This window comes from Neophocaena asiaeorientalis, unplaced genomic scaffold (genome assembly GCF_003031525.2).
Source record: "Neophocaena asiaeorientalis asiaeorientalis breed wild unplaced genomic scaffold, Neophocaena_asiaeorientalis_V1.1 scaffold114, whole genome shotgun sequence".
NCBI classification, from domain to species: domain Eukaryota; kingdom Metazoa; phylum Chordata; class Mammalia; order Artiodactyla; family Phocoenidae; genus Neophocaena; species Neophocaena asiaeorientalis.
Genome location: NW_020173116.1, coordinates 1,998,597 through 2,026,386, shown reverse-complemented (window position 1 = coordinate 2,026,386; position 27,790 = coordinate 1,998,597). Strand labels below are relative to the sequence as shown.

Genomic DNA, 27,790 nt, shown 5'->3' with positions numbered 1-27,790 from the left:
TTTTTTTTGTGGTACACGGGCCTCTCACTGTTGTGGCCTCTCCTGTTGCGGAGCGCAGGCTCCGGATGCCCAGGCTCAGTGGCCATGGCTAACAGGCCCAGCCGCTCCACAGCATGTGGGATCTTCCCAGACCGGGGCACGAACCCGTGTCCCCTGCATCGCCAGGCAGACTCTCAACCACTGCGCCACCCGGGAAGCCCGAGAGCAAGGATCTTGATTTAACTTTTTTCTTTTTTTTTAAATGAGTCTAGCACAGTGCGTTGCATAGTTGATATTTCCTAATTGGAAGGTACTTTCTGAAGATCATTGTTTTCTCGTCACTCTTTCCGGCCACGCTGTCTTAAACAATCAAAACCACAGCATGGACTCTGCTGATTTGTTTCTGTCTTTTCCCTGACTTCTTCCCCTGTTAATCCTCCCAGAGTAACTTCTTTCCTGCCACCGGGGCAGGGAGGCTGCTTGCACAGTAATGGCAGGGTGCCTCTCCCAGCTTCCTGGTGGGTGGCTCCAGGACCAGCAGCAGTGCAAGTTAGACACACCTCATGGGGGCCGTGAGGTGTGTGCTCATAGGCTGTGGGGTGCCCTAGGGATCGCCGAATGGTGGTGGGCTGGGCTGTGCAGGGGTGAGGTGTGATGAGGCTGGAGAACGGGTGTGAGGTGGGGACGTCACTGCATGCTCTGAGGGCAGGGGGGCGACACTGGTGTTTTCCAGGGGAAGTGAGAGCATAAAGAGCAGAGTTGCAGGACATTTCACCTGGTAGCTGGGTGTGGGCTGGATGGGGCCGAGACACGGGTCACTTCTGCAGGGATGTCAGAGGGAGTTAGCCTCTTGGCTGAGAGCTTCAGTTGTGTTCGCCCTGGACCCTGGGCCATCAGGAGTGAGACACCTGGGGTCTGGGGAGTGAGACAGCTTGGGGAGGGGGATAGCTGCCATTTAGAGTTGTTCTCTGTGCGGACTTGATCGTGAGCATCATCTAGGTTGTTGTGTAAAGGAAAACCTACCATGATTGCTGATACTGGAGAAAATGCAAAGTAAGAGAAAGGCCAGAGGCAGGTTGGACTCTAGAAGTGTTGGCTGGAGTAAACACACACAGCGTGAGAGCTGTGAGTTTCAGTTTTATTTGGGGACTTCCCGAGGACTATAGCTTGGGAGGCAGCCTCTCTGACAGCTCTGAGGAACTGCTCCCAAGAGGAACGGGGAGCAGTCAGTATATATGTGATCTTGACGATGGAGGTACATTCGACCGAACACACAGTTTGGTAAGAAGGCTGCTGCTAGTCACAAGGTCTCTGTTAATGATTTTCTAACAACGGGAGGATGCAAGAATCCAGGTTTGCAAAAATTTTCTCCTAAAAATATCTGTCCGAAGGCCTGTTCTGCCAGTTTTCCCAGAGCACAGAGTGCCTCATTCCTGATCTCTTCCTTGAGGTCAGGCTATGTTAAAGGTCAACAATGGCAGTGGCTAATGACTCTATCCTTGTAGAGCCAGATGGCTAGTGACATTGTTTAGTTGGCAGTGCCCCTTCACGATCATACATTTAACGTAGGTTTGGAAGGCACTTCCTGACTATTTTGTACCACAGTGCTAGGAATGCCCATTCCTAGGTCAGGCCGGGATTTTGTTGGTAGGCCGTTCAATGTGCTATTACTGGACTGGGCCCTGTTAACAGTAGTGAAAAGTCTCTGGACCACCTGTCTTACTAGTCTGTTATGGTCCAGGAAAGATTCCCTCTTGTTGCTTCCTTCCATGTCTACAGTTACACTATTATAATCATTGATCTCAAATAGAGCTATATATTGGGTCAATTGTTTCAAGTTGCCTAGTCATCGCTTTTATGGGAGGCTCAGTAACACATTTTGTAATGCAAGAAACAACGATCTTGTAAAATAGGTAGAATATAAGTAATATAGCTAGTAGCATTAATAGGGCCAAAAGTAAGAATTTAAGCCAAGAATTTCCATTAGGTACAGGCTACTGTGTTCCCAGTTGCCTGCCCAGTCTGTTCCATACCAGCACCAGCCCAGTTTCCTAGTGTTATTAGTTTGATTAGCCTTGGATGGTTTAATTGTTCCCGACATAAGGGGGCTTTTAAACTTAAATGATCACAGCCTGGTGTTAGCCATATAAATCCATCCCATAACTGAAGGAGGTTATATTCTTTGACTGAAATTTAGCTCGTTGCTCTGATTGAGCTTGAGTAACTTTCAAAGAAAATTCATATTTATGGTCACGGTCAGAACAAGTATGATTCCCATCGAGTGATGTCAATAATGGTCCGAACGGACCTACAGCCTCTTTCATCTAGAATAAATTTCCTAAGGGCCATCCAGTTAGAGCCTTGGAGAAGAAGAACCCACCAAGGTAACCCAAAAGTACTGGATGTAGGTACTTGACCATAAACCCAACACTTGTATTAATTTTAAAAATCTGCCTGGGATTTGTGACCATGATAGAAAAACAGTGATTTATGCAAAAGTCCAAGAAATTAAGAAAACACTGTAACTAATCATGTGGGTCAGGTCTGGCATCTTGAGATAGCTGTCTACTTCTGATGTTGTCTTCTTGTCCTGCTGTGGGTATAGTTTTCTCCTCTGTTTGAACATTGTTTTAAGGTGATTTTGAGGTGAGCAGTCCTCTCAATAGACCAGTCCAGTGCAGGGGCCCTTCTTAAGTGGGAAATATGAATCCAAGAGTCAATTCCCTTCAGTTTCACTTCGCATGAGCTAGTTAAGAGTACCCGATAAGGGTCCTTCCATCTAGGTTGGAGATAGTTCTTTAAATGATGCCTTTTCCTGTATGCATAATCTCCTGGTTGCAGCTCATGGGGCACCTGGTCTTCATCCAAGGATAGAATACTGAGATAAGCTTCAGAAACAAACTTGGAATGTCCTTTTAATAATTCATTTAAACGTAACAGTAATGTAATATAACCACAAGGAACTCTCTGGGAAGTGAGTATAGGCAGTAAATACAGACCTCAGTGAACAAAACGAGCATTTAACATTCACTTTTTCTCTCTAAAATTACCCTAATTTCTACCACATACAGCCAAATTAAGACTAATTTGTTTGCAAAATAAGGCTGGTTAATGGATCACATAGGCTCTTTTAAATTGGCTGGGCTGGAGCTTTTCATAAGGAACCTCAGATTGAGTTTTTAAAAGGCCTCCCAAGACCAGGAAAGCCACACGAAGGGCTTGCCACAGATTCTGCCTGTGATATCTATAGATTTGGGTGAATTCCTGTGTTCCTGAGGTCCCCAGAATATCTTGAGATTCCTGCACCCGTCAGGAGGTGACCTTTCTTATTCATCTGATAAGGCTGCTGGGAACATACGTTTCCCAATTTCTGGAGGGATCAGGTAGAGAGAAAAGATAAATGTTTCAGTTCTGCTTACAAAGGTATAATTTACCATGTGGCTGTAAGTCATAATTAGCTTGAGGGGAAAGGTTTCCTTATATCTGGAAAACACAGATGAAAAGTCAGTAATATTTCAGACAAAAACTATAAAAATTATGATGATATTCACCAGTTCACTCATTCCTATGTAACTAATCTTTTTTGCTAACGGTTTTATGAAGCCGTCGGGCTTTCCATTAGGATTCTTTAATTTCTTACCCAGTTCAGTGGTATGATCCAAAATTTATCAGAAATCTGTTCTTGTCAAAAAGTTCTTTCTATGAATCTTCTTGAAGATGAAGGATTTTTTGCAAAAGCACCAAAGTAAAACAATAACTGTCTATAAATGAGAACATTCTTTGAAAGGCATAGTTTAAACACCTGATTATAATGCAATTGGCAAGGAAACTTGGCTACTGCTGTGACATACAGCGTTTTTTCCTTTTCTCAGTCTCAGGAATTGGAGATGGTCCGATAAGATAAGAATTCCTGTGCACAGGGAAAGAAATACAAATTGTTCCTAGAAGGACTTGTTCCCTTAGGGTCAGAATTCTGAACAGATGTTTTATCAAGCTAGCTTTCTCTAAGTTAACTGCCTATGCAAGAAAAGAGCCCCATTTGGGCCATTTTCAGTGTGATATTTCCTTTAATACCCAATTAAATAACTAACTTGTAAGTATAAGTTTCGTTAAGTACATACACCTGGCTGGAGTGTTAGCTGGAGGCTGGATTTCTGATGTCCCTTGTTTAGGAACGACTTTAGGCCTGCCCACCTAGTCACCCAGTCCAGACTGCTCAGTGTCTTTCAACTGAGCAAATCCCAGTGTGTTTCAGCTGGGCTCCCCCAGTATCTTTCTGCCTGGGGGAAGCCACCTTTTTTCCCAGTGTTTTTCAACTGGTGGGCTAGGTACCTGTTATATATCACCAAATAGAGCTCAGGATCATCAACCAATTAACAGGAGATCCAAGAACCAGGAGAGGCTTACTTAAATTCATTTGGACCTGCTGAGGAGGTGGATGGGCACAAAGGACCCTGCTGGTACCAAGGCTCTGGATCCTTATAGAGTTCAGGTGAAGGAAAGAAGTCTGCTCTGGGTCCCTTTGTGGTGGTTAAAGCTGTTGACTGAAATAAAAACACTTGTGAGAGATGTGTTTCAGTTTTATTTGGGGACTTACTGAGGACTATAGCCCAGGAGGCAGCCTCTCAGATAACTCTGAGGGACTGCTTCCAAGAGGTAAGTGGGGCAGTCAGTCTGTATGTGATTTGACGAAGGGGGTACGTGCAACCAGGCACACATCTTGGTAAGAAGGTTGATGCTAGTCAAAAGGAACAGATGTCTCTGTTAATGATTTTAGGGCTTTTCTAAGTATGGGAAGATGCTAGAATCCAGGTTCATAAAACATTTCTCCTAAAAATATCTGTCTGAAGGCCTGTTCTGCCAGTTTTCCCAGAGCACAGGGTACCTCATTTCTGATCTCCACCTGGAACTCCTTTCAGGATGTGTTGAAGGTCAGTGACTGCAGTGGCAAGTGACTCAATCCTTGTAGAGCCAGATGGCGAGCGCCATTCTTTATGGCAGAAGCAAATACAGTGTGTAGCCATTTTGTGAGCTGCTTACCACTTATGCCTAATTAGGCCCAGTAGCCGGTCCAGATGTGGTTAAGTGTGTGAAGTTAGCTTTATTGTGCTTTTCATTTCGTTCTTCATATCATTCTTCATAGCTTATTGCTCCTGGGGCTTGTCTGTCTTGTTGGTCTTGTTTATCTTGTTTTCCTTTTAACAATTTAAAGGAAAATTACCTTTCAGGGCAGTAGAAATGAAAAGAATGGAAATTTCTAGGAAGGGACTGAGACAGTCCTGAAGCACTTAGCAGAGGTTGTAACTTTCACTGGGCCTTAGAGATGGAGAGATTGGTGTTAATTCTTATCATTACTCCAGCATGGTGTGGGATTTGGGGAAAGGAGGTGTGCTAGTCTGCTTGGGCTGCCATCACAGGCTACTATAGACTGTGTGGTTTAAACAACAGAAATTGATTTCCTCACAGTGCTGGAGGCTCACAGGACAAAATCAAAGTGCTGGCTGGGTTGGTTTCTGATGAGGCCTCTCTCCTCAGTTTGCAGATGGCTGCCTTCTTGCTGTGTCCTCACATGGCCTTTTCTCTGCACAGAGAGAGAGAGGTCACCAATCCTATTGGATCAGGGCCCCACCCAAATGACCTCATTTAACCTTTCTTTTTTTTTTAAAGACCACATATATATATATATTTTTTTAAATTTTTATTTATTTATTTATTTATTTTTGGCTGCCCTGGGTCTTCGTTGATGCGCGCGGGCTTTCTCTAGTTGCGGTGAGTGGGGGCTGCTCTTTGTTGTGGTGCGCGGGCTTCTTATTGCAGTGGCTTCTCTTGTTGTGGAGCATGGGCTCTAGGCACGTGGGCTTCAGTAGTTGTGGCATGTGGGCTCAGTAGTTGTGGCTCATGGGCTCTAGAGCACAGGCTCAGTAGTGTGGCACACAAGCTTAGTTGCTCCGCAGCATGTGGGATCTTCCTGGACCAGGGATCGAACTTGTGTCCCCTGTGTTGGCAGGTAGATTCTTATCCACTGCGCCACCGGGGAAGCCCAACCTCATTTAACCTTAATTACCATCTCCAAATACAGTCATAGTGAGGGTTAGAGCTTCAGCCTGTGAATTGGGGGTGTGGGGGGGCACAGTTCAGTCCACATCCATAACAGGAGATGGATATGCTCAGTCAGCCATGAAGTCAGGGCAGGATATGGGCTGGGTGGAAGGGGAGGGTGGTCGGGGAACCTGACCAAGGGAGGAGAGGGCTTGGAGGGTGTGCGGGAAGGTGGTGGCAGGGATTGCAGAAGAAGAGGCCCAGTCTGCCTGGTGTGTTCTTCCAGGTTCCCTCCCTGTCCTCACCTGGTATTCAGGAATTGTCATCATTTACAAAACGACACTTCTTCAGGTCGGAACATCCCTGAAAATTAGTTTCTCTGGTCCTTATGCTTGAATCCTTTGTCTGAGAAGAACTCAGGTCCAAGTTTTGAGAAGCACCTTTCTCCCCCTGAAAAGCAGACCTCATGTTCAGAGATGTGTGTGGAAGCTTTAGTTCCCGAGTCTGGCACCATCCATTAACATGACAGAAAAGGAGCAGGACTTTCTCCGTCGTCTTGCCATGAGGGGTCGGTCTAGACTCTTCCAAGGGCATAGTCCCCTTTCAGGTAAAGAAGGAGAAGCGATTTTTTTTTTTTTTTTCCGTACACGGGCCTCCCACTGTTGTGGCCTCTCCCATTGCGGAGCACAGGCTCCGGACGCTCAGGCTTAGAGGCCATGGCTCACGGGCCCAGCTGCTCCGCGGCATGTGGGATCTTCCCGGGCTGGGGCAGGAACCCGCGCCCCCTGAATCGTCAGGCGGACTCTCAACCACTGCGCCACCCTGCGCCACCAGGGAAGCCCCTGGAGAAGCGATTTTTAAGAGTGGCTGGGAAAGGGGGAAATAAATGAGCTTGAGGGGGACGTCCTGACTGCCTGGATACCCAGGTGAGGTGGGAGAGGCAAGGACCGGAAATCCTCAAGGTGTCTTGAAAAATTATGCGGGCGGAATGTTCTGAGGATGAGAGAGATCTTCCCCTCTGCTCCCCAACTATACTTCAAGGGACCGAATGGCTCTCAAAAGTGAATTAAGAAAAAAGGAAGACGCAACAACCCAACGCCCCAGAAGGTGAGGGCTGCGCCTGGACAGATGCTAGGGGCTTTGTTTGAGAGCTGGGCGGCTGGGGGCGGGGTGAGGTGGGGCTGACGGGAGCCGCATAATGGGCGGTGCCTTTCATGTTCAGAGCAGCCCTTTGATCAGAGGGCGATGAAAGTGCTGGAAAGTGGAGAGGCTCGATGGGAGTGGGAGGCCTTTATCTTCGACAAAAAAGGCATCTGCCGGACCCCAGCCCCCTCGCCCGCCCCTTCAGCCTGTGGGCTCCCGCAGCAATGCCCCAACTGGGACCTGGGTCTCCACACAGCTGAAGAAGTCTCGGGAAAGAGAAAGAAGTCTGCTGCACGTGTTGGACAGAGAGCTTAATGGATTCTTTCCACAAGCCTAGAAAGAAAGGGAGAGAGAAGAGGGGATGTGGGGAGGCAAGGGGAGAGTGGAACGGGAGACATGGCGGGGAGAGGGGGGAAGGAAGGGTGGCATTTGAACACGGAATTAAACTGTCAGGTAATAAGCTTGTTACTTCTTCCAGTGATGACAACTTTTCAGAAGACAGTGCAGATGGGGTGAGTATGTGTCATTGGAGGGAAGGGGAAGAGTGAATTCAGCTGACAAGACATGGTTTTGGGTGGACCGATCATGTTTTTTCTAAAAGACAGTGTAATAAAAGACAAACACTGAAGTGAAAGCAGAAATCTGTCTATCTAGCTGTGTTTTCGAAGGGGAAAAGTAAGTCCCTTTAAGTCTTTGCACTGTTAGAAACTTCATGCTAATTGGAGTTTTATCATAATTGCAATAGTTTCCACTAGTTCTTCCTTTCTTGCTGTCTCTTAACCCCTCATACAATCTCAACCAATGCAGATTAAGAGACTTGAAACAAAACAATTGCTTTTTGGCCTGGAGATGAGTATTTTCGGCTTGTGGATGATTTTTTGAGTCTATTCTGTGGGGTAGATGTACTCTTTGGGTGTAAATCTCGTGGTTCACCCAGTGCTATACCATTGAGTCAGATGTCCACCCAGGTGTAACTGGCATGGCCTGGGGAGGGAGGGGACAGGCAGAATCACATCCTATGTAGGGCTGTCTCTTCAGGGGCTGTGGTTTGGGTAGAGGGTTGGGGGAGGAGGGAGCACAGTGATTTGGCACTTCTGGAACACCTAGCAGGAGAAAAAAGTCTGAAATAAGAGGATGGTTTTGTGGAGTTTTTTCCCCAGTGGTGGAAATTGACCCGACACAGTGATCTGGGTGAGGGCCATTAATTAACAGACATGGAAGGCTCCATGGAGCCTCATGGCCTGTGCTGAGGGGGGAGAAACAAGGGAGGCAGAGAGGACAGAAAGTGAGACCAGGGTGTCTGCTTTCCTCGCTTCCTGAGATGGAAAAACTCAAGGACTTATAAGTAGATGACCGTCTGAGGTCATCACATCCCATCTCCCGCTCTGTTGGGGGCAAGAATCCTTTCTGTGTGGTCATTCCAATTTTTTTTTTTACGGCTTCATTCACTTTATTTTTCTCATATAAAACTACGTGGTGGCTACAGCTGGAGCCTGAGTCGTCTGCACGGAAACTCTGGTGTGGGTCTTTACAAGATCGTCAGTGAATTCCTGATACGGAGAGTTGGTGAACACTGTCTCTTTCCAGAGATCAGGAGTGAGATAACTGTAGGTCTTGGAAATGGCATCAAAAGTGGCCTTGGCAAAGTTGCCCAGGGTGGCAGTGCAGCCCCTGGCAGAGGTGTAGCGGTCGTCAGTTGCAGCCATCATCAGTAGCATCTTGGGCACAGGGGCTGAGACGATGCCGGTACCCCTGGGGCCAGGGGTAAGGCACATGAGCACAGAGCCACAGCGGCCAGTCACCTTGCAAGTTACAGTATGGGGCTTGCCGATTTGTTTCCCCAGTAGCCTCGCCACACGGCCATGATGGAGAGCTTGGCCAGAATGGTGGCTCCATGGATGGCAGTGGCTATCTGCTTAGAGCTCTTGACACCCAAACCGACACGTCCGTTGTAATCCCCAATGGTGACAAATGCCTTGAACCTGGTCTGCTGGCCCGCACGGGTCTGCTTTTGCATAGGCATAATCTTGAAAACCTCCTGCTTGAGGGATGTTCCTAGGAAAAAGTCAGTGATCTCAGATTCCTTGATGGGCAGAGGGAAGAGACAGCTCTCCTCCAGGGACTTGATCTTCAGGTCCTTAACCAGGCGGCCCAGCTTGGTGACGGGGAGCCACTCCTGCTTCTCAGCCTTGCCTCCATGTGGTCTGAGGCCCCGACCCTGACTGTGACCCTGACCCCGGACGCCGCTTCCAAAGCTTCTGTGGAAGTCATCGGGGCCTCCCATTCCAGGGCCCCCAGGGGCCTCTGGGCCCTCCCCCAGCACCGGCGTCGTACGCCATTTGGTGTTTTTACGAAGAAGAAGGGTCATTCCAATTTTTTTTTTAACATCTTTATTGGAGTATAATTGCTTTACAGTAGGGTGTTAGTTTCTGCTTTATAACAAAGTGAATCAGCTATACATATACATATATCTCCATATCTTCTCCCTCTTGGGTCATTCCAGTTTTGATTGAACAGTCCCAGTGTCAGGGAGAGCTCTGTTACAGTTCCCCAGGGAACATCCTTGTGCACTAATGAAACAGGAGGGAAAGGGGCAGGGCGCAACCTTTAAAAGAATGATATAGCCATAGGACATGATGAAAACTAGTGAGAACCAACTGGGTCCAAGATGGCGGAAGATTCGACTTCCAGTGGACCTTGAGCCTCATTATACGCTCATTGTAATACATTAGCATATGCTAATGACACACCCACCGGCGCCATGACAGTTTTGAGGCCCAGCATAAAAGGCTGAAAAGTGGGCCGTGGCCCAATTCCTGGAAATCCCCGCCCCTTCCCCCAAATAGTTGGAATAATCCTCCCACTTATTAGCCTATGAAATTACCCAGCCCATAAAAACTAACCACCCCATATTTCGAGGCCTCTTACGTCTTGCCTTTCAGTGACCCACACTCTGTCTGTGGAGTGTATTTCTCTCTAAATAAGTCTGATTCTTACCTATCACTTCGTCTTCAAATTCTTTCACGATGAAGAAAGAACCTTAAATTCACTGGCGACACTAGCATATTTATTACACACTTGTGCTTGTATTTCTGTAGGAGTGATTCCTAGAAGTGGGACATGTACGTTTTCTCTTTTCATGGCTGCTCACAAATTATGCATGTGTGGAAACACACATTGTATTGATACATACAAAAATGAGTATATGGCGATCACGGCGAGACAGGGAGCTCAAAAAGAAGGAAGGACTTTCTAATAGTTAAAAATATCTCACGATAGAGCAGAGCAGCTGACTTGGGGTAACAGGTGTTCGAAAAGTAGACCTTGGCACACTCTGGAGACCACTGGGAACCTCTCCAAGGAGGCAAATCCCCCACTGGTGGCTTCTGTGAGTCCTTCCAAATACAATGCATTTTCTAGGTGAGGCTTGGAGAACAACAAAGGTTTTGCAGGACCCATTCAGAAGCACTCTGAGCCCATCTCCCTGCAGAGGCTTCCACTGGGCTCTGCATGTCCTCTGCTGTAGACACAGGCCTATCTACTGTATCCCCAGCTGGGATGCCCTGGATGCTGCTGGGACCCTCCCCTGGTGCCCTCAAGAGGTAAATGAGTTTTTCCCAACAGGTCAGAAGTCTTCCTATGAGCCCAAGGGGGACACTCTGAAGATAGCAAGAATGGCTGGTGGCAAAGCTTTAGGCAAAGCTGCTATTTGCATGGTTGAGGACAGAAATCTTTACAGGTTTCAAGGGAAGTAGCCTGGTTTGCCCTAAGGTCTTGGAGGCTCTTGGCGTCACCTTTTTTTTTTGATGTGGAGGACCAAACTATAGTTCTGGGGTGAGGAAGTGAATGTGATGGTTTCTCTCTGGGGTCTTCACCTGGGCCTGAGCTCCCACTGTGTGTTCGTGGTTATCCTTTACTGCCCTCTGTGACCTGTTGCCATCACAGGCCCTTTTGTCCTGTCCCCCTGCCAACAGCCATGCCTCAGGGCAGGGGCCCATTCTTCCTCCCCAAACGCAGTTCCACCTCCCGGAGGACCGCTGACTGCAGCGTGGGGGAGGGATTGCTGCTGCTACTATTATCATTATTGCTATTACTATTATTGTAAATACATTCTGCTGATCTCTTTGTTGTCCCCTCCAGGCGCTCAGAGTTCTAATATTCCACCACCTCCACCTCTCATCTTCTCTTCTCTAATGCATCTTGCTTTGCCCTCAGGTGCTGTTAACAGATTGACAGTGAGTGACAAGGACCTGTGTGAAGGTGTCTGTTACCCAGCAGTTTTTCTTTAAGAGAATTGGTTGTTGCTATTGTCAGCACGGTAGCTCGGCAGGATGGCAACCATATAGGAGGCATTAGAGAGGAATTCTTTTTTTTTTTTTTTTTTTGCGGTACGCGGGCCTCTCACTCTTCCTGTTGCTGAGCACAGGCTCCGGTCGCGCAGGCTCAGCGGCCATGGCTCACGGGCCCAGCCGCTCCGTGGCATGTGGGATCTTCCCGGACCGGGGCACGAACCCGTGTGCCCTTCATCGGCAGGCGGACTCTCAACCGCTGCGCCACCAGGGAAGCCCTAGAGAGGAATTCTTGGAGCTTCCTGGTGCATTCCCAAAGCTGGACTGGAGAAGGCAGAATGTGGATTTCTTTTGAAATAATGTTTTAAATGGAGGTTCCTAGTTAGTTGAGTCCGCAGAACGGCTTATGTTTGTGTGGAAAAACTGTAGAAACGGTACTGTTTCAGGAGCATGCTGGCCCCATCCGCCAACACCCTGATAGCCCACATCCTTCCTTGTGAGGATATGAGTCAGACTCTGCAAACTATGGTGCGGAGAATTGTCAGTCAGGGTCGGAGGACTCAGCCAGTAATTCACTGCAGCTCTCGGAAGACATTTCATATTTGAAAGAGTTGAATGTGGTCGGTATTCATCTCTTGAGGTTCTCAGAGCTCTGACCCTGACTGAATCGGTCAATCGCTCCCAGCCCCGCCTGCATGTCGGAGTCACCTGCGGGGCCGGGGTGGGGGGTGGGGGGGGCGGAATGTAGGCGGTGCTTGACACTAGCAGAGGCAGAGCTGTCATTACAGAAGCGGCCCCTCCAAGGGGGCTAGTGCACGTGCTTGTCCTGGTTTATGTGCAGCTGTTAGCAAGCATGGAGCAGCCCTGGATGCACCGTGTGGACTGATGCCTGGAGGAATGGAGATGAACAAGCTGCAGAGCGGTGCATGAGGCCTGCTAAGATTTATGTCCATGATGATATGGATAATGAGTTATAATCTGTGTTTCGGAAAAAAATTGGCTTAGGAGTTTTCTGAGAAAATCAAACCATCTGGGTGTTTGGAAGGGGAGACTCATCTGAGATCTTGGAGAAGTGAACCTGAATCCTTGTAGGACTGTATGAAATCTTCAACTGTAGACTTCTGCCAGGATTTCTCCTTGGGATCTGCCTGAGTCAGTCTGAGCCCAGAGCAGAGGTCCCAGGACATCTTTGGATTAGGGGCAGTGGGGTCACCTCTGGGATGCCTCCAAGGGGCTTCTGTATCCAACCTGCTTTCTCACCGGAAAGGCATAGGAAACCTTCATTTTGTCCCTTCTTGCTGTTAGAAATTTCCCTTTTCCTTTTCTATGATTCGCCTTAGTCATTGATTTAACCTTGTGGATAGAAAGTCTCAGCCTGCATTTACTTCAGAAACAATGGAAGTTATCTCTGTTTGCCAAGACTTGGCTTTTTATTCCTTGATTGTTTTACATTACATTGTAATGTATAGCTTCAGTATTTATTTATGGAAAGGTTTTTATTTGACTGCTTAAAGGCCAAAGGAGCAAAAACAACAAAACCAAAAAAAGGTGTATGCATATTAACTATCTTTTAAAAATGTTATTTACTTAATTTAGTTATTTTTTGGCTGCATTGGGTCTTTGTTGCCTCACGCGGTCTTTCTCTAGTTGTGGCGAGTGGGGTCTACTCTTGGTTGCGGTGCGTGGGCTTCTCATTGCGGTGGCTTCTCTTGTTACAGAGCACAGGCTCTAGGCATGTGGGCTTCAGTAGTTGTGGCACGCGGGCTTCAGTAGTTCTGTGGCTCGTTGGCCCTAGAGCGCAGGCTCAGTAGTTGCGGCGCACCGGCTCAGTTGCTCTGCGGCATGTGGGATCTCCCCGGACCAGGGCTTGAACCCGTGTCCCCTGCATTGGCAGGCGGATTCTTAACCACTGGGCCACCAGGGAAGCCCCATATTAACTATTCAAAAGAGAGTAGAGCTGAGATTGATATGCTTTATGAGTAGACTTTGTCCTCAACTTCTTTTTTCGTGTGTGTGTCCTTAAATTCTTACACTGAAATACTAATCTCCAGGACCTGTGACCAAGACCTTATTTGGAAGTAGGGTCTTTGCAGATGATCAAGTTAAGGTGAGATCATTGGGGTGGGCACTAATCCAATATGACTGTGTCCTTATAAAAAGAGGAACTTAAGTCACAGAGAGACACACAAGGGAAAACACCATGTAAATATTGGAGTTATGCTGTCCCAAGCCAGGAAAATACCAGAAACTAGGAGAGAGGCCTAGAACAGATCCTCCTCTAACACCTTCAGAGGGAGCATGACACCACTAACACCTTGATTCTGGACTTCCAGCTTCCAGAACTGTGAGACAATGTGTTTCTGTTGTTTAAATTACACAGTTTGTTAAGATAGTCCTAGCTAACCAGTGCAACATGTGAGAAAATGTTAGCAGAAACCCCAAAGAAAGGAATTGACTGGAGACAAGATGCCTCTGGGGTCAACTTAGCCAAACAGAGTTGTTTCTTAGGAATTTGCTTCTCTGTGAGTCACATCCTGGAACTTCACATTTGTTAGACTGGCCCAGACTTTGCCAAGAACAGCAAGGAGAGTAAACTACATAAGGACGATTGACAGTTGATAATCCTTTGGAGAGGCCCCTGTAGGTTTCTGAGGAAGCTGGGTCTGGCCCTTAGTGGCTTTAGCTGGGATGAGTTGGGGGCTGTGTATTGTTTTTGTGGAGCCCTCATGTCCTCCCTGCCCTCTGCCTCAAGACGTGGAGACTTTCTGCAGGGACCTGGGGGTGGTGACCTCCTCTACTCAGGGGCAGACACAAGTGGCCACCCTTGCTTTGCACCAGAGGTTTGCGGCAAGGAAGGCACCTCCAGCAGTGCCTCCGGGGACCTGCCCCTGGTTGGACAGAGCTCTGGTGGCCCCAGGAGTGGACATTGAGCTGAGGTCTGGGCAGCAGAGGTGATAAAGCGCTGCTGTTTGGAGGAGGCAGAGACTCACCTCCTTGGCTGTGTGGCGGTGATGATGGTAGCTAACAAGGGCTCAGAGTCACTGGATGTGTTAGGCTCCAAGGAAACCCTGGCAGGGCCTCGCTCAGAGACTTCTTCCTCGGGAAACCATGTCTGGTCTTTCTCCCAGGAGTCTAGTTTGTGTCAGTAAGAGCTTTTCTCCGTTAAACATAAACTGCACCAGAGGCTTGCCCAGGTCCCTGCAGAAAGTCTCCACGTCTTGAGCCACGGAGGGAGGAGTTGGGGTGGCTGCCTTCTAGGAATACCTGGGCCAAACTGTCCCTTTAGGTGCTTCTCTGAGCCTTCCTTTGGCTTTCACTGAATGCGTTTCATGGAACAGATAACGAGCCCTGTGTTTGGTGCTCAGGATCTTCCGGGGAGCACTGTGGGCTGGGATCCTTGCTTTTCCAGCCAAGAAAACTCAGCCCCTTCTGCCAAATCTCTTAGGTGGGCACTTGAGGCAGAGTGGTCAGTGGCTTATCCAGTGCTGGCTTTTCATCTGCAAGATGCTTAAGGCCTCTCACAAGTAGTTAGGCTGTAAATAAGCACAGGATTAAAGCCTCCAAGGTTAACAGTTAGAAAGTTGTAGCAGCTCTAGAAGAAAAGACTCGGTGAGTATAGGAAGTTGTGTTAGAGATTTAAAAAGGGCGTTTCTGTGGTTTTTTAGGAAAAAAAGAAAGACTTAGTACCAACTCAGACACACGCACAGTTCACTGTTCACACTTCCTTAAAAGACATGTATTTGTAATATGGCTGCCTCAGAGCTGCCGGGTGCCACACGGAAGGACCTCCCTCCTGCCAAGGCAAAGCAGCAAAGGGCCAATCTGGGAAGGGTTTTGATTTGCTTGTGGATGGGCTGTTCTAGAAAACCTGAAATCATAGAGTGAAAGTTTAACTTTGGGCCACTGCCTCTGGGAGGGTGATGTCTTTCTGTGATACACCAGCCCCCTATTTGCGGAGCACAGGCTCCGGATGTGCAGGCTCAGCGGCCATGGCTCACAGGCCCAGCCACTCCGCGGCACGTGGGATCTTCCCGGACCGGGGCACGAACCCATGTCCCCTGCGTCGGCAGGCAGACCCTCAACCACTGCGCCACCAGGGAAGCCCCCGCTCTTCTTCTTGACATCACCTCCCGCACTTTCAGGTAAAATGAAAACCCTAGGATGGCAAGGATCTTGTCTTTCTTGTTCATTACTGTATCTTCAGTGCTTGGATCAGTAGGCCCCAATAACAATTTATTGGCTGAATTAATGAATGGAAGAAGAACGAATGAGCTTCAGGAAGAGTTAGCACTGTACTTGCTGTGATTCTGTTCTTTATTAGTTGACATAAGAATGACCTTTCATGACACCTATCAGATCCATTACACTCTCTCATTCTTGATGATGCTTTGTTGGCCAACACTCAATTTCCAGAATTCCAGGCTAACCCAGGATTACGACTGGCTTTTTGCACCCTATCATGTGCTTCCCCGCACCCCCATCCCCAACCTCTGCTGTCCCCAGACCTTCTGTTGCTTGAGGACCACAGGCTGCCAGGGAACCTTCAGGATGAGCATCTTTAGCCAGGTTACTGTCCTGATGCTCTTCATCCACCAGGACTGTGTGTAATTCTGAATAGGGACGCGTCTGATATCCTGAATAACTTAATGCACTAAACTCCCCGTCAACCATTTTAATGTCTCAAGGACATAACTTCTTCCTAGGCAAATGGGAAAACTACATTTCCCAGCCTCTCTGAGGATTAGGCAAGGCCATGTGACTACTTCTAGCCAATGAATTGTGGGAATTCCAGGCTGAGGCATTTAAGAACTGTAGGTCACCTGCCATGTTCACTCCATTGCCTCCCATGAAAACCGATGGGAGAAGAGTGTCACAAGATAAACCAAACTGGATTCCCAAGGGACTAGACGGATGAAAGAGCCACTACCTCACTCATACTTTGTGAGCAAGCTACAGACATTTGCTAAGCCTTTGAAATTTCAGGTTTCATTTGTTATTGTGGCAGAGCTTAGCCTATCCTGATTTATACCAGGAGAATATGGGAGTTTAAGAGAATGGAGGCTTGGTAGGGACAAGCATTTAAGGAATAAGTCCAAAGGCAGACCTCCCAAAGCTGGCTGAGGGATAAGCTCAAAGAAAACGTGAGTCTCTGGGGGTAAGATTTACTCCCCCACATTAGGCCTAATACTCCTCCCTTACCTCCACCCCCCATTTACTTTTCTGAGAAGTTTGGTGAGTCTGGCTTGTCTGCCGATGCTCCCTATTTGGCTTGGCTGGCGAAGTTTTGCTGGGCTTCCTTTGGAAGTGTCCATCCTGCCTCAGACTTCAGTTTTTGGCAGAGCCATTTCTAAACCTTATTCGTTCAGTCAAAATCTATTGAATGTTTACAGTATGTCATGTCCTGTGTGCCCGATGGGAAGGATGCAGAGGTGAGGAGGACACGATTGCTACTCTCGGGGTGGCTACACAGGGCGATGCCACTAGCGGTGTAATAGAATAGTCATAGGAGGCTCTGGGCAAAGAGGAGATGGTCTCACTGTGCCTGGGAGTTAATGACAGAGGCTTCACGAGGAGGAGATTCTTCTGTTGCTATTTCAAAAGACACGTGTGTGTCTGCCATAGGGATGAGGGTAGGAGAAGCCTTCCGGGCAGAGGGGACAGTGGGCATGTGCAATTGCAAGAGCGCGGTTTCCCTGGCACGCTGCTGGGGCTGCATCGGCACGGAGGTACAGATTGTACCGGAGGCAGGGCTTCTGTATAAAATTGGCTTTGGGAGATTGTCTGCATTACCACTTAATGCTTATTGAATTTGTGTTTTAATGGAGAGTTAAATTTTTACTAAAAAAAGAAAAATGCCAAAGTAAAAAGGTTTTTAGAAAAAAGAATAGTAAAAAATCTTTTGACTGGGTAGGAATCAATACCAAGGAAATAATTTGAAAATAGAAAAAACTTTCTGCTCCCAGACGCTCTTGATGGTGTTATTCATGATAGTTTTAAAAAAATGAAGACCTAACTATTTGACAATAGAAAGTTTAGCTAAGTGATGACCTATCACATGCAATGTGAGGCTAAGAACTCTGTCATGTGAGGAGATGCTTACACTGTCACACAAGAAGTGCAGGATACAAATTTTTTTTTTTTTTTCGGTACGCGGGCCTCTCCCTGTTGTGGCCTCTCCCGTTGCGGAGCACAGGCTCCGGACGCGCAGGCTCAGCGGCCATGGCGCACGGGCTCAGCCGCTCCGCGACACGTGGGATCCTCCCGGACCGGGGCACAAACCCGCGTCCCCTGCATCGGCAGGCGGACTCTCAACCCCTGCGCCACCAGGGAAGCCCCCTATTTTTTTTTTAATTGAAGTGTAGTTGATTTAGAGTGTTGTGGTAATTACTGCTGTACAGCAAGGTGACACAGTTAAGGATACTAAATATTATGTATAATACAATCAATTGTATAAAAGGTATAGAATAAACTGAAAGAAAATATACTCAGTATATACCCACATGTTGTTAAAAGCAGTTATAACTCGAGTGTTGAAATTATGGGCAATTTAAAACTTCTTTTGTATAAAATTTTCTGTTTTCTAGATACAGTGTGGGTGCTACTCTTATCTGGGTGAAAAAAAGCTTTAGTGTGCCTTTCTTTCTGATTCCTTTTCTGCTTTCCCATTTCCCTCTCTCGTCCCTCCTCTAACCCTCCCTCCCTTCTTCCCAATTTCAGACTCCTAGGTCTTTAGCATAAGCCTAATAATTTAAATTAGACCTTATGACCAAAGTCAGTTATGCTACTTGGTAGCAGCGTACCTCGTGTACAGCATGGTGGTGAAGATCTCGGGCTCTGGTATTGAACTGTTTGGGTTCACACACTTTGTGGGGACACTTTGGTTTACTAAGCTATGTGACCATAAGCAAATTATTTAACTTCTTTCCCCCTCATTTTCTTGTTCTTTAAAATAGATTTAACAGTAGTTACTACTTTAGGATGTTGAGAGGATTAAATGAGAACAGAAGCGAACTCTTTAGCAGGGTACATAGTCAGCACTCAGAAAATAATGTTACTGGCTTAGTTTTGCTATGCAAACTTATTTAAAGCTTAATCATCAAGAGCAAAGACGAACATCCCAGCAAGTCTTTGTAAGCGTCTTGTCAACAGGTGACCCTTGAATACGTTGAGAGGGGACTGAATAAACAAAGTTCTTATTTAACATATAATGTTAAATATAACATTAATATAATGTTATATTTAATAACATTAAATGTTATTAAACATTAGTGTTATATTTAATAACATTAACAATGTTAATAATATAATTATTAATATAATATAATGTGGCCCATACAGTGTTCCCCAATTTGCAGACTGGTGAGTCTATTAGAATGAGTGGCTCAATCTTCTCTAAATACCAAGAACACTTTAATAAAAATATTCCAGAATCAGTGGAAACTCTTAGAAGAAGGTCTCTTAGCAACAGGTAACCTGGGTTCATCCTGAATGCCTTTAGAACACTAAAAGCCATCAGCAGGTGTTTGTGAGCCGATCAGACCCAGGGATCTTGGTTTGGATGAGCTATACCGAGACAGAACGTGTGAAGCCTTAGCCTGGGGCATGGCAAACCTGAGAGGTGTTTCCATAACGCCCCCTCGCTTCCCCGCCAAAGGTTCTTCCTCCAGCTGATTGAAAGCCATTTAGCAACACCCAGTGGTGTGGATAGGTCCTCACTGTATAGCTTTAGAACCCAGGGGCTCATCTTGAGTTTCCTCACTTAGACTGAAATTTGCAGACATGCCCATGGATATGTTTGCTTCTGTCAACTCACATCACCAGCAGAGGGGTGGGGAGGGTGGGAACACAGCATGGCCCAGAGGGTCCTGTCCCAAGATAGAAGAGGCTGGTCTACAGATCCTTGGGGAGCTGACCTCCAGGAGAGGCTGGAGGAGGTGTCTCTGACAGCGAGGGGGGGATGTGGAGAGAAGGGAGGAGAGGAGGAGATTTTACAAAGAGGGAGCTGCCCCCCTCCCCATTTGGTTAAGGTGCCTTGACAGGGACAGAGTAACCCAGGGAGGAAGGGGTGTGGAAGGAGGGTGTGTGACAGGCAGGCTCACACGTGGTGGCCTGTGGGAAGCAAGGTGACAAGACTCCCATGCCCTTTGCCACTCAGAATGAGGAGGAGAAAGAAGGGGATTGGGGCTGCACAGTGTCATTTGATGACTTGAGACCTGCAATGTGTTATCTCCAGAGAATTGAAAATTTCCTGCTGAAGACCTCAGGATCAGACAGGTCCCGCCTGTCTGCATTTCAGCCAGAGGGAGAGGGGGAACATTCCAGCAAAGGCAGTATCCTATACACTGATTACTGGGGCAGCTGTCAAAGGTGATATGTCTGTGTCCATACTCGGGCGAATGAGAGGGAAAATGCCACAGTGCTGTCAGGAGCCTTGTAGAGGGGGGCTGGTCCCGATTCCCACCTGGAAAGGTGCCAGAATCCCCGCCTTGCCCCCTCTGACCTAGCTCTCCAGTGCCAAGGGGAATTCACTGCTTTGTAAAATTCCTCGAGTCTGGATTGTCCCCAAAGATGTTCCAGTTAACCCTTCTCTTGCCATGTGTGCCTGAAATCAGCTTGGGAAACCCAGCATGCTCTCCCCTCCTCGGGGAGAAGCAGAGCACACTTTAGTGTGTCCAGACTTGGCAGAGTTTCGTAAAGATAAAAATCTGTTTGATTTTGTGTAGCCTTCATTTCCCCTTCTTTTCCCACAATAACTTGCGTTAACATCCCATGGACCTAATGAATCCATTAGCTGGCAGATGACACCCTGATGGTTGGGAAAGACCTGTGTGTACTGTGTACAGTCCTGTCCAGTCCTTGATGTAATTGGAACCTGTTGGTTCGTGTGTCTGTCTGTGTGTCCCTCCCTGCCCTACCTCCCCAGGTCCTCACAAGCCAGCTCTTTGGGACCCTCACCTCTTGATCACTCTCATGGGAGAGTTTCAGGTTGTTGGTGTCCCTCTTAAGGCACAGGTGTCATCTGCTGGGGGCTGACTTGGGCAGGACTGTCCTCCTTTTCTTTGGACATGGTCCAGGGACTTGCATTCCCTTTTTTATTTTATTTTATTTTTTGCTGTACACAGGCCTCTCACTGCTGTGGCCTCTCCCGTTGCGTAGCACAGGCCCCGGACGCGCAGGCTCAGCATCCATGGCTCACGGGCCCAGCTGCTCCGCGGCATGTGGGGTCTTCCCGGACCGGGCACGAACCCGCGTCCCCTGCATCGGTAGGCCGACTCTCAACCACTGCCCCACCAGCGAAGCCCTGCATTCCCTTTTTTAGTGGCAGGGTTCATTCCTTATATAACGAACACAGGTGAGGCTATTGCCAACCATGGACAAAAGAAATAAGATGGCAGCTAATGATTGCTGTGTCAGAAGACTTAAGAGACCTATATTTTCTCCCCTCAGGTCATCTTTGCTTTAAACCAGACCCTCCTGCAGCAGGAGAGCCTGTGAGCGGGCAGCCTTCAGATCCCCTATACAACAGAGGATCTCATCAAACACTATAACTGCGGGGACCTCAGTTCCATCATCTTCAGCCATGACAGCTCCCAGGTGAGAGCCCTAATCCCCTGCTCAGCTCAGGGTGCATTTAAGTGCAAGAATAAGGATGTAACCTGCCGACACTGGGACATCCTGTGTACAGAGGATCGAGGTCATGAAGGGCTCTAAAAATACAATTGGGCACATGTAGGTGTTGAGTGGGGTGCTGCAGCTAACAAAAGCATTCTTTAGGAAACTTAAGAACTGAGAGGGGGACTTCCCTGGTAGCTCAGTGGTTAAGAATCCTCCTGCCAATGGAGGGGACACAGGTTCGAGCCCTGGTCCGGGAAGATCCCACGTGCTGTGGAGCAACTAAGCCCGTGCGCCACAACTACTGAGCCCACATGCCACACTACTGAAGCCCTCGCGCCTAGAGCCCATGTTCCACAACAAGAGAAGCCACCGCAATGAGAAGCCCGTGCACCGCAATGAAGAGTAGCCCCTGCTTGCTGCAACTAGAGAAAGCCCGCGTGCAGCAATGAAGACCCAATGCAGCCATAAATAAATAAATAAATTTATTAAAAAAAACAAAAAAAGAACTAAGAGGGGCATTGATGAGAGTTAATTCCCAGAGGAAGTCAAAGGATGAAGCTTCAAGGGACTTGGCGGCAGGCCCCATGGCTTAGGCAGCAGGCAGCATGAACCAGCCTTCAGAGAGGAGGGGTCTGAGTCTGAAAGCCTCCTTGCTGGCTTAGGTAACTTTTGAGAAATGATGGAGCAGAGCTTTGGTTGCAGCTTCTGGTGACTTCCAGAAACATGTGAGCATGATGCAATGGGAAGTGTTCCTGGTATTCTTACGGAGGGGCACATAAGAAGCTGGGGAGGCTGCCAGCATTTCCGGACACGGATTCCATCCTGCAGTACTGCAGTGAGTGTGGCCAAACTGGTGCAGTCAGTGTAGACACAGGCCAGGCCTTACCTGGGGGCCACCTAGGGGAAGAAAGTGTCCGGCCAGGGCTCAGAGGATGGCAGCCTCCCTACAGGAGGGAGGTAGGATGGATATTTGTTATGCTTCGATCAACAAGCTTCCCGTGGGACAAACCCTGGCTTCCTTCCCTTCCCCACTAAGATCACGTAGAAGTGGCGAGCCCAGCTGAGCTTCTGACATGGGGGAGTGTTTTGTCTTGCCCACCTTCAGGACACTGGAAAAGAGAGAGGAGGGAGCTGGTGGGTGTGAGTGATGCTGTCCAGGTCTGTTAGATCCGGGGACCCTGCCATAGGAAATGGGAGTGAGTATAAGAGGTGAAAAAGGAATGTCCCAGGGAAAGGGACTCACCCTGCAAATACCAAAAGATAAAAGGTACTTTCCAGAAAGTCTACAGAGGGAGGAAGTAAAACCAAGGCAGAGCAAGAAAGAGGAAGCGGAAAAGAAGAAATACACTAAAAAAGGCATAGCAGAGTTTGGTGGTGATCATTCTTACGTACACCCTGGGTGGGGGAAGTGGGGAGAAGGGTCAAGGTCACTTGGGAAATGAAAATTTGAGGCGGCAGATAACAGTTAATCTTTTAACTTTGGGTTGGGAGGTGCTTGGGAGTTAGTTATACGGGCAGACGGCAGGGCTGACAGAGCTGTTTGGGGACAGCTGTCTTACGCGTTCCTCTCCTGTGGCTCCTCCACGCCTGTCCTGTTCACGGGGCCCCTGCGGGTGCTGTGGGGTATGGGGAATGTGCCTGCCGTTGTGGAATGAGGGCCAGGCGCGTGGCCGAGTGGTGCAGGTCGTAGGGCATGTCTGGCATTTAGAAGGTGGAGCAGGACGGCAGGGGGAGGTCACCTTGCACATTTGGGGCTGCCTGCGTGGAGAGGCTGCTTATGGAAAGGCACTGCTGTGCGGAAGAGAAGAGATTTTGGGAAACGGAGGGAAGGATCTTACATAAATGACATGATTAAAAAAAAAGATGACAAAGGAGAAGATGAAGGCTCTTGACTTGAAAATGAAAGAATATCATTTCAAGGAAATAACAGGAGAGCTGTTATCCAGAAAATGGAAATTGATGTCTATATTACAGAGTGTGAGGATTTTCAAAAGGTCTTTCGAAGGGTACTGGAAGTAGGAGAAGGAGTAGGGTATATATCCTACTCTGTATTTGACTAGGGTAATTTTTTTTTATTTTTTTTGCGGTACGCAGGCCTCTCACTGTTGTGGCCTCTCCCGTTGCGGAGCACAGGCTCCGGACGCGCAGGCTCAGCGGCCATGGCTCACGGGCCCAGCCGCTCCGCCGCATGTGGGATCCTCCCAGACCAGGGCACGAACCCGTGTCCGCTGCATCTGCAGGCGGATTCCCAACCACTGTGCCACCAGGGAAGCTCTGACTAGGGTAATTTTTAACCTTGTTAAATTCCAGGGAGCAGGAGAGGGGGTGGTGGGGCGAGGCCGAGGTTTGGGGCTGGGGAGAGAACCAATGCAATGTGTCAGCCTCGCCTACAGCTACTGTGTTGCAAAAACCACTCCTGACTGTCACAGTTTTGGTGTATTAGCACCCTGTTGTTAGCCAAAATACTGAAACTGGCTAAGATGTGCGCTGGAATCAGGTGAAATATTCACCAGTAGGGCAAAGAACAGTGGAGAGAGCGAGAGGGAGAAATGGGAATTGGAGAAATAATGAAAATGTAAAGATAAGGAATTTATAAAACAGTTGAATGTCTATAGAAGTTTGATGTATTTGGTAATTGAATCATAATGGTTGATTCTAAAGTATGTAATTGTGTAAAATTATTTTTATGAAAAAGTCATGTGTGAATCAAACAAGTTAAAACTATGGATGTGCTGTGGAAGCATCCCAAGTGTCCACTGACAGATGAATGGATAAAGAAGATGTGGTGTATACACACACACACACACACACACACACACACACACACACACACACACAATGGAATATTACTTGGCCATAAAAAAGAATGAAATAATGCCATTTCCAGCAACATGGCTGGACCTAGAGATTATCATACTAAGTGAAGTAAGCCAGACAGAGAAGGATGAATATATGATATCATTTATATGTGAAATCTAAAAAAATAATACCAGTGAACTTATTTACAAAACAGAAACAGACTCAGAGACATAGAAAACAAATTTATGCTTACCAAAGGGAAAAGAGGGAAGGGAGGGATAAATTAGGAGTTTGGGATTAACAGATACAAACTACTAAACATAATACAGAGAAACAACAATGATTTACTGTATAGCACGAGGAACGGTATTCAAGATCCTGTAATAACTATATTGGAAAAAACGATATGTATAACTGAATCACTTTGCTGTACACCTGAAACTAACACAATGTTGTAAATCAACTATACTTCAATTAAAAAAAAAAACACAACTGTGACGTGCTATGCACAGAAATGGTTTCCTTAGGTTTCCTTATAGAAACATGTGGCAACAAACAGAATTTTTTTTTTTTTTTTTTTGGCTGCCCGTGTGGCTTTCGGGATCTTAGTTCCCCAACCAGGGATTGAACCTGTGCCCCTTGCAGTGGAAGCCAGGAGTCCTAACCACTGGACTGCCAGGGAATTCCCCAAACAGAATCATTTAAATGGAACAGAAATACTGTTTGACATAGCCTAAGAGTTCTTTCAGGGCACTTCATTTAATATTTTCTCACTTGGGTTACAGAGAATGATATTACTGTCTGGAAAAATAGCCGGCAGGAGGCTCCCAGAATCGTGTGTCACTTTTTACCTTTTTCTTGACAGCATCTTGACCCTCTGGCCTGGGTGATTTGATGCTCAAATTAAGCAGCTTTGTTCATAACTCTGTTGCCCTTAATTGTTTTCTCTTTATTTTGGCGGAGGTTCCCAATTTTATTAATGCCACGCTACCACCTGCGGAGCGCATCGCTGCTCAGGAGATCGACAGCTACTTCCGCTGGGAGCTTATCTACAAGCGGAACGAGAGAATGGGGAAGCGGGTGAAGGCCCTTTTGGAGGAGTTCCCTGACAAAGGCTTTTTCTTTGCCTTTGGAGCCGGTGAGTTGCAGGCTACCTCTGATTAGACCCAGGGCTCTGCTGCTTCTGCCGAGGAGGGGGTGTTGAGGTGGGTCCTGCTACGCGGTGAGAGGAGTGACACCTTCTTTGACTTTTTGATGATGTCAGAGTATCCGTCGTGGTTGAAACTTTGGTGCCTGTGACACTAGCTCTCCCTCCACGTGGGGCTCCTGATACACTCCGCAGCCAGGGAGGCATTTCTCCCTCTTCTGAACTCAGCACTTAATCCCAACTTCTTACTGGCACCTTTCTGTTTTTTAACTTCCCTTAAAATTTGTCTGTTTTCTCTCTCCTCCCTGACTGTGAGCGTCCTAATTCTAAGGCTGGGGGCTGATACAGCAGCTATTATTAACCATGAGTAGTGTACATGGAAATACACTGGGAAAATTATTTCCTTTTGTGGGATTTTTGAAATAAATTCTCTTATCTTCTTGAGTGATTTTAACATACCTTTGCAGCCTCCAGAATTAAGGACAGAAATGCCGGAGGCTGGGTAGTGTGCAGAAGTGTGTATTTGCTGGTCTAGGTTTCTTTTCAATTCTTCCACTAGCTTCATAAACTTGAACAAGTCACCCCGTTTAGTTTTTTTTTTTCTTACCAGTAAAATGCGGGGATTGGAGAGAAGCACTTCCGGGATAGCAGAATGAGTGATCCAGTGTAATCTCCTGATCTCACGATCCTTTGCTTACTTACATCTGCAAAACACCTACCCCCCTTTTTTGCCATGTACAGTGACATTCACAGGTTCTAAGGATTGGGATCTGGATATATTTTGGGGAACTGTTATTTAGCTTACCACAACATCTGAAACTCAATTAATGTAATACCCCATATTAATGGAATAAAAGACAAGAATCACATGATCATCTCAATGGATGCAGAAAAGCATTTGACAAAATGGAACTCTTTCATGATAAAAACACTCATCAGACTAGGAATGGAAGGGGACTTTAACAACCTGTTAAAAAAGTTGCTATGAAAAACCCATAGTTGACATCATCTTTTTTATGGCCAAGTAATATTCCATAATATATATATATATATATATTATATATATATATATATATACATACCACATCTTCTTTATCCCTTCATCAAGTTGACATCTTTTCATAGTTGGCATCATGAAAGACTGAATGCTTTCCCCCTAAGATAAGGAACAAGACACAGATGTCTGCTCTCACCACTTCTCTTCGACATTGTGCTGAAGGTTCTTGCCAGGGTAATTAGATAAGGAAAAGAAATAAAAGGCATTCACATTGGAAAGGAGGAAGTAAACCATCTATTTTTTCATCATCTTGTGGATAGAAAATCCTAAGTAATCCACAAAAAACCCCTATTAAAACTAATAACCGAGTTCAGGATACAAGGTCAATACACAAAAACCAGTTGTATTTCTAAACCCTAGCAATGAATAATGTGGAAATGCAACTAAGAAGCCAGTTCCACTATATTCAAAATCTTGTAATAACCTATAATGGAAAAGAATCAGAAAAGAATATATACGTACATATATTTACACATACATACATACATACACATTTACATATACATGTATAAAACTGAATCACTTTGCTGTACACCTGAAACTAACACAACATTGTGAATCAACTATACTTCAAGAAAAAAAAATAAGTTAAAACAAAAGAAACCAGTTCCATTTACAACAGCATAAAAAACACTAAGGACTCAATTTAGTGAAGAGCAGATGCAAAATAAAAACTAAAAACATCATGGAAAGGAATTAAAGAAGACCGAAGTAAATAGAAAGACATTTCATGTTTGTGGATTGGAAGACATAATAAATAGTGTTAAGATGACAACGTTCCCCAGATTGAGCTACACATTCAGCGCAAGCCCTATCAAAATCTCAGCTCCCGAAAATGCTTTAAAATTAGTGGTGAGGGTTGCACCACTTTGTGAATGTTCCCCAAATCACTGAATCGTACACTTGAAAAGAATGAATATGTTATGTGAATGATATTCCAATAAAGCTGTTGTAGAAAAAACTAAGGGGTCAGGTTCCTGTATCTTGTTTTTTGAAAAATTCTATCATGAAACAAATCGCAGTGTCGGCCTTGGTAGCCCTGGGTGGGTCTGGGAGTGGCTTCCTCCTCCGTGAGTCCCGTGTTCCGTAGTTGGATTGTGGACTGTGCTGTGTGGCGCTGTGCCCATGTCCGGCCTGTGTCAATGAATGGCTTTCAGCTGTCAGCCCTCACCCTGCAGGCACCCCGACAGGGGTCAGGCCCCAGAGGGGCAAGGAGAGGCTTTGAGATGATGTCGGCCTGCCAGGTGGGTTGGACCTGGGCAGTTTGGAGGGCCAGCCCTCCAGATGGAGACTGTGCTGGACAGATGGCACAGGTGACACTGGGACACCTGGGCTTGCCTGATTCTCAGTCACAGTTCTTCATACGGCTGCAGCTCTGGATAGAGACCTCACAGCCCCTGGGCACTCTGGGTATCAGGAGTGTCCTGCATAGCCACCACGGTGCAGTTATCTTCGTGGGGCTGCTTTCTCCACCTCATGAGTCTATTTCTTCTGGTGCCTTCTGAAGGCTGAGTTGACCAGAGGGAACCACAGAAATTCAGAAATTGCTCCCAAACTCTTAGCCTTGGCAGTGAGAAATTTAAAATGCTGTGTGGTTAGCACACTTTTGATTGTAAAGTGAGGATCTCCCCAAACTGAAAGCTCCAGAGGTTTAAACTGCAACAGTGACGTCTGTCACGGGGATATGCAGATGAAATTTAAAGATGAGAAATGGAGCTCACC

The 27,790-nt window shown here is 46.9% G+C and overlaps 1 protein-coding gene and 1 pseudogene across 13 annotated transcripts in view; one reads left to right on the top strand and one right to left on the bottom strand.

Moving 5' to 3' along the window:
- The window catches only part of TRABD2A (TraB domain containing 2A), a 52,603-nt gene that overhangs the window by 16,768 nt on the left and 8,045 nt on the right, over positions 1 to 27,790 (top strand). For 6 of the 13 annotated variants that reach the window (XR_003003091.1, XR_003003090.1, XR_003003086.1 and 3 more), the window contains exons 1-2: positions 7,307 to 7,673; positions 24,828 to 25,002. Coding sequence is in view for 5 of the 13 variants with exons in the window: in XM_024743688.1 (XP_024599456.1) it covers positions 7,476 to 7,673; positions 24,828 to 25,002 (373 nt within the window). In the remaining 8 variants the exon portion in view is untranslated. Of the gene's footprint in view, positions 1 to 7,306; positions 7,674 to 20,897; positions 21,045 to 24,827; positions 25,003 to 27,790 lie in introns of those variants that run through there. The other 7 variants (XR_003003087.1, XR_003003085.1, XR_003003088.1 and 4 more) reach the window with 4 other exon arrangements.
- On the bottom strand, positions 8,609 to 9,500 carry LOC112398895 (40S ribosomal protein S2 pseudogene; annotated as a pseudogene).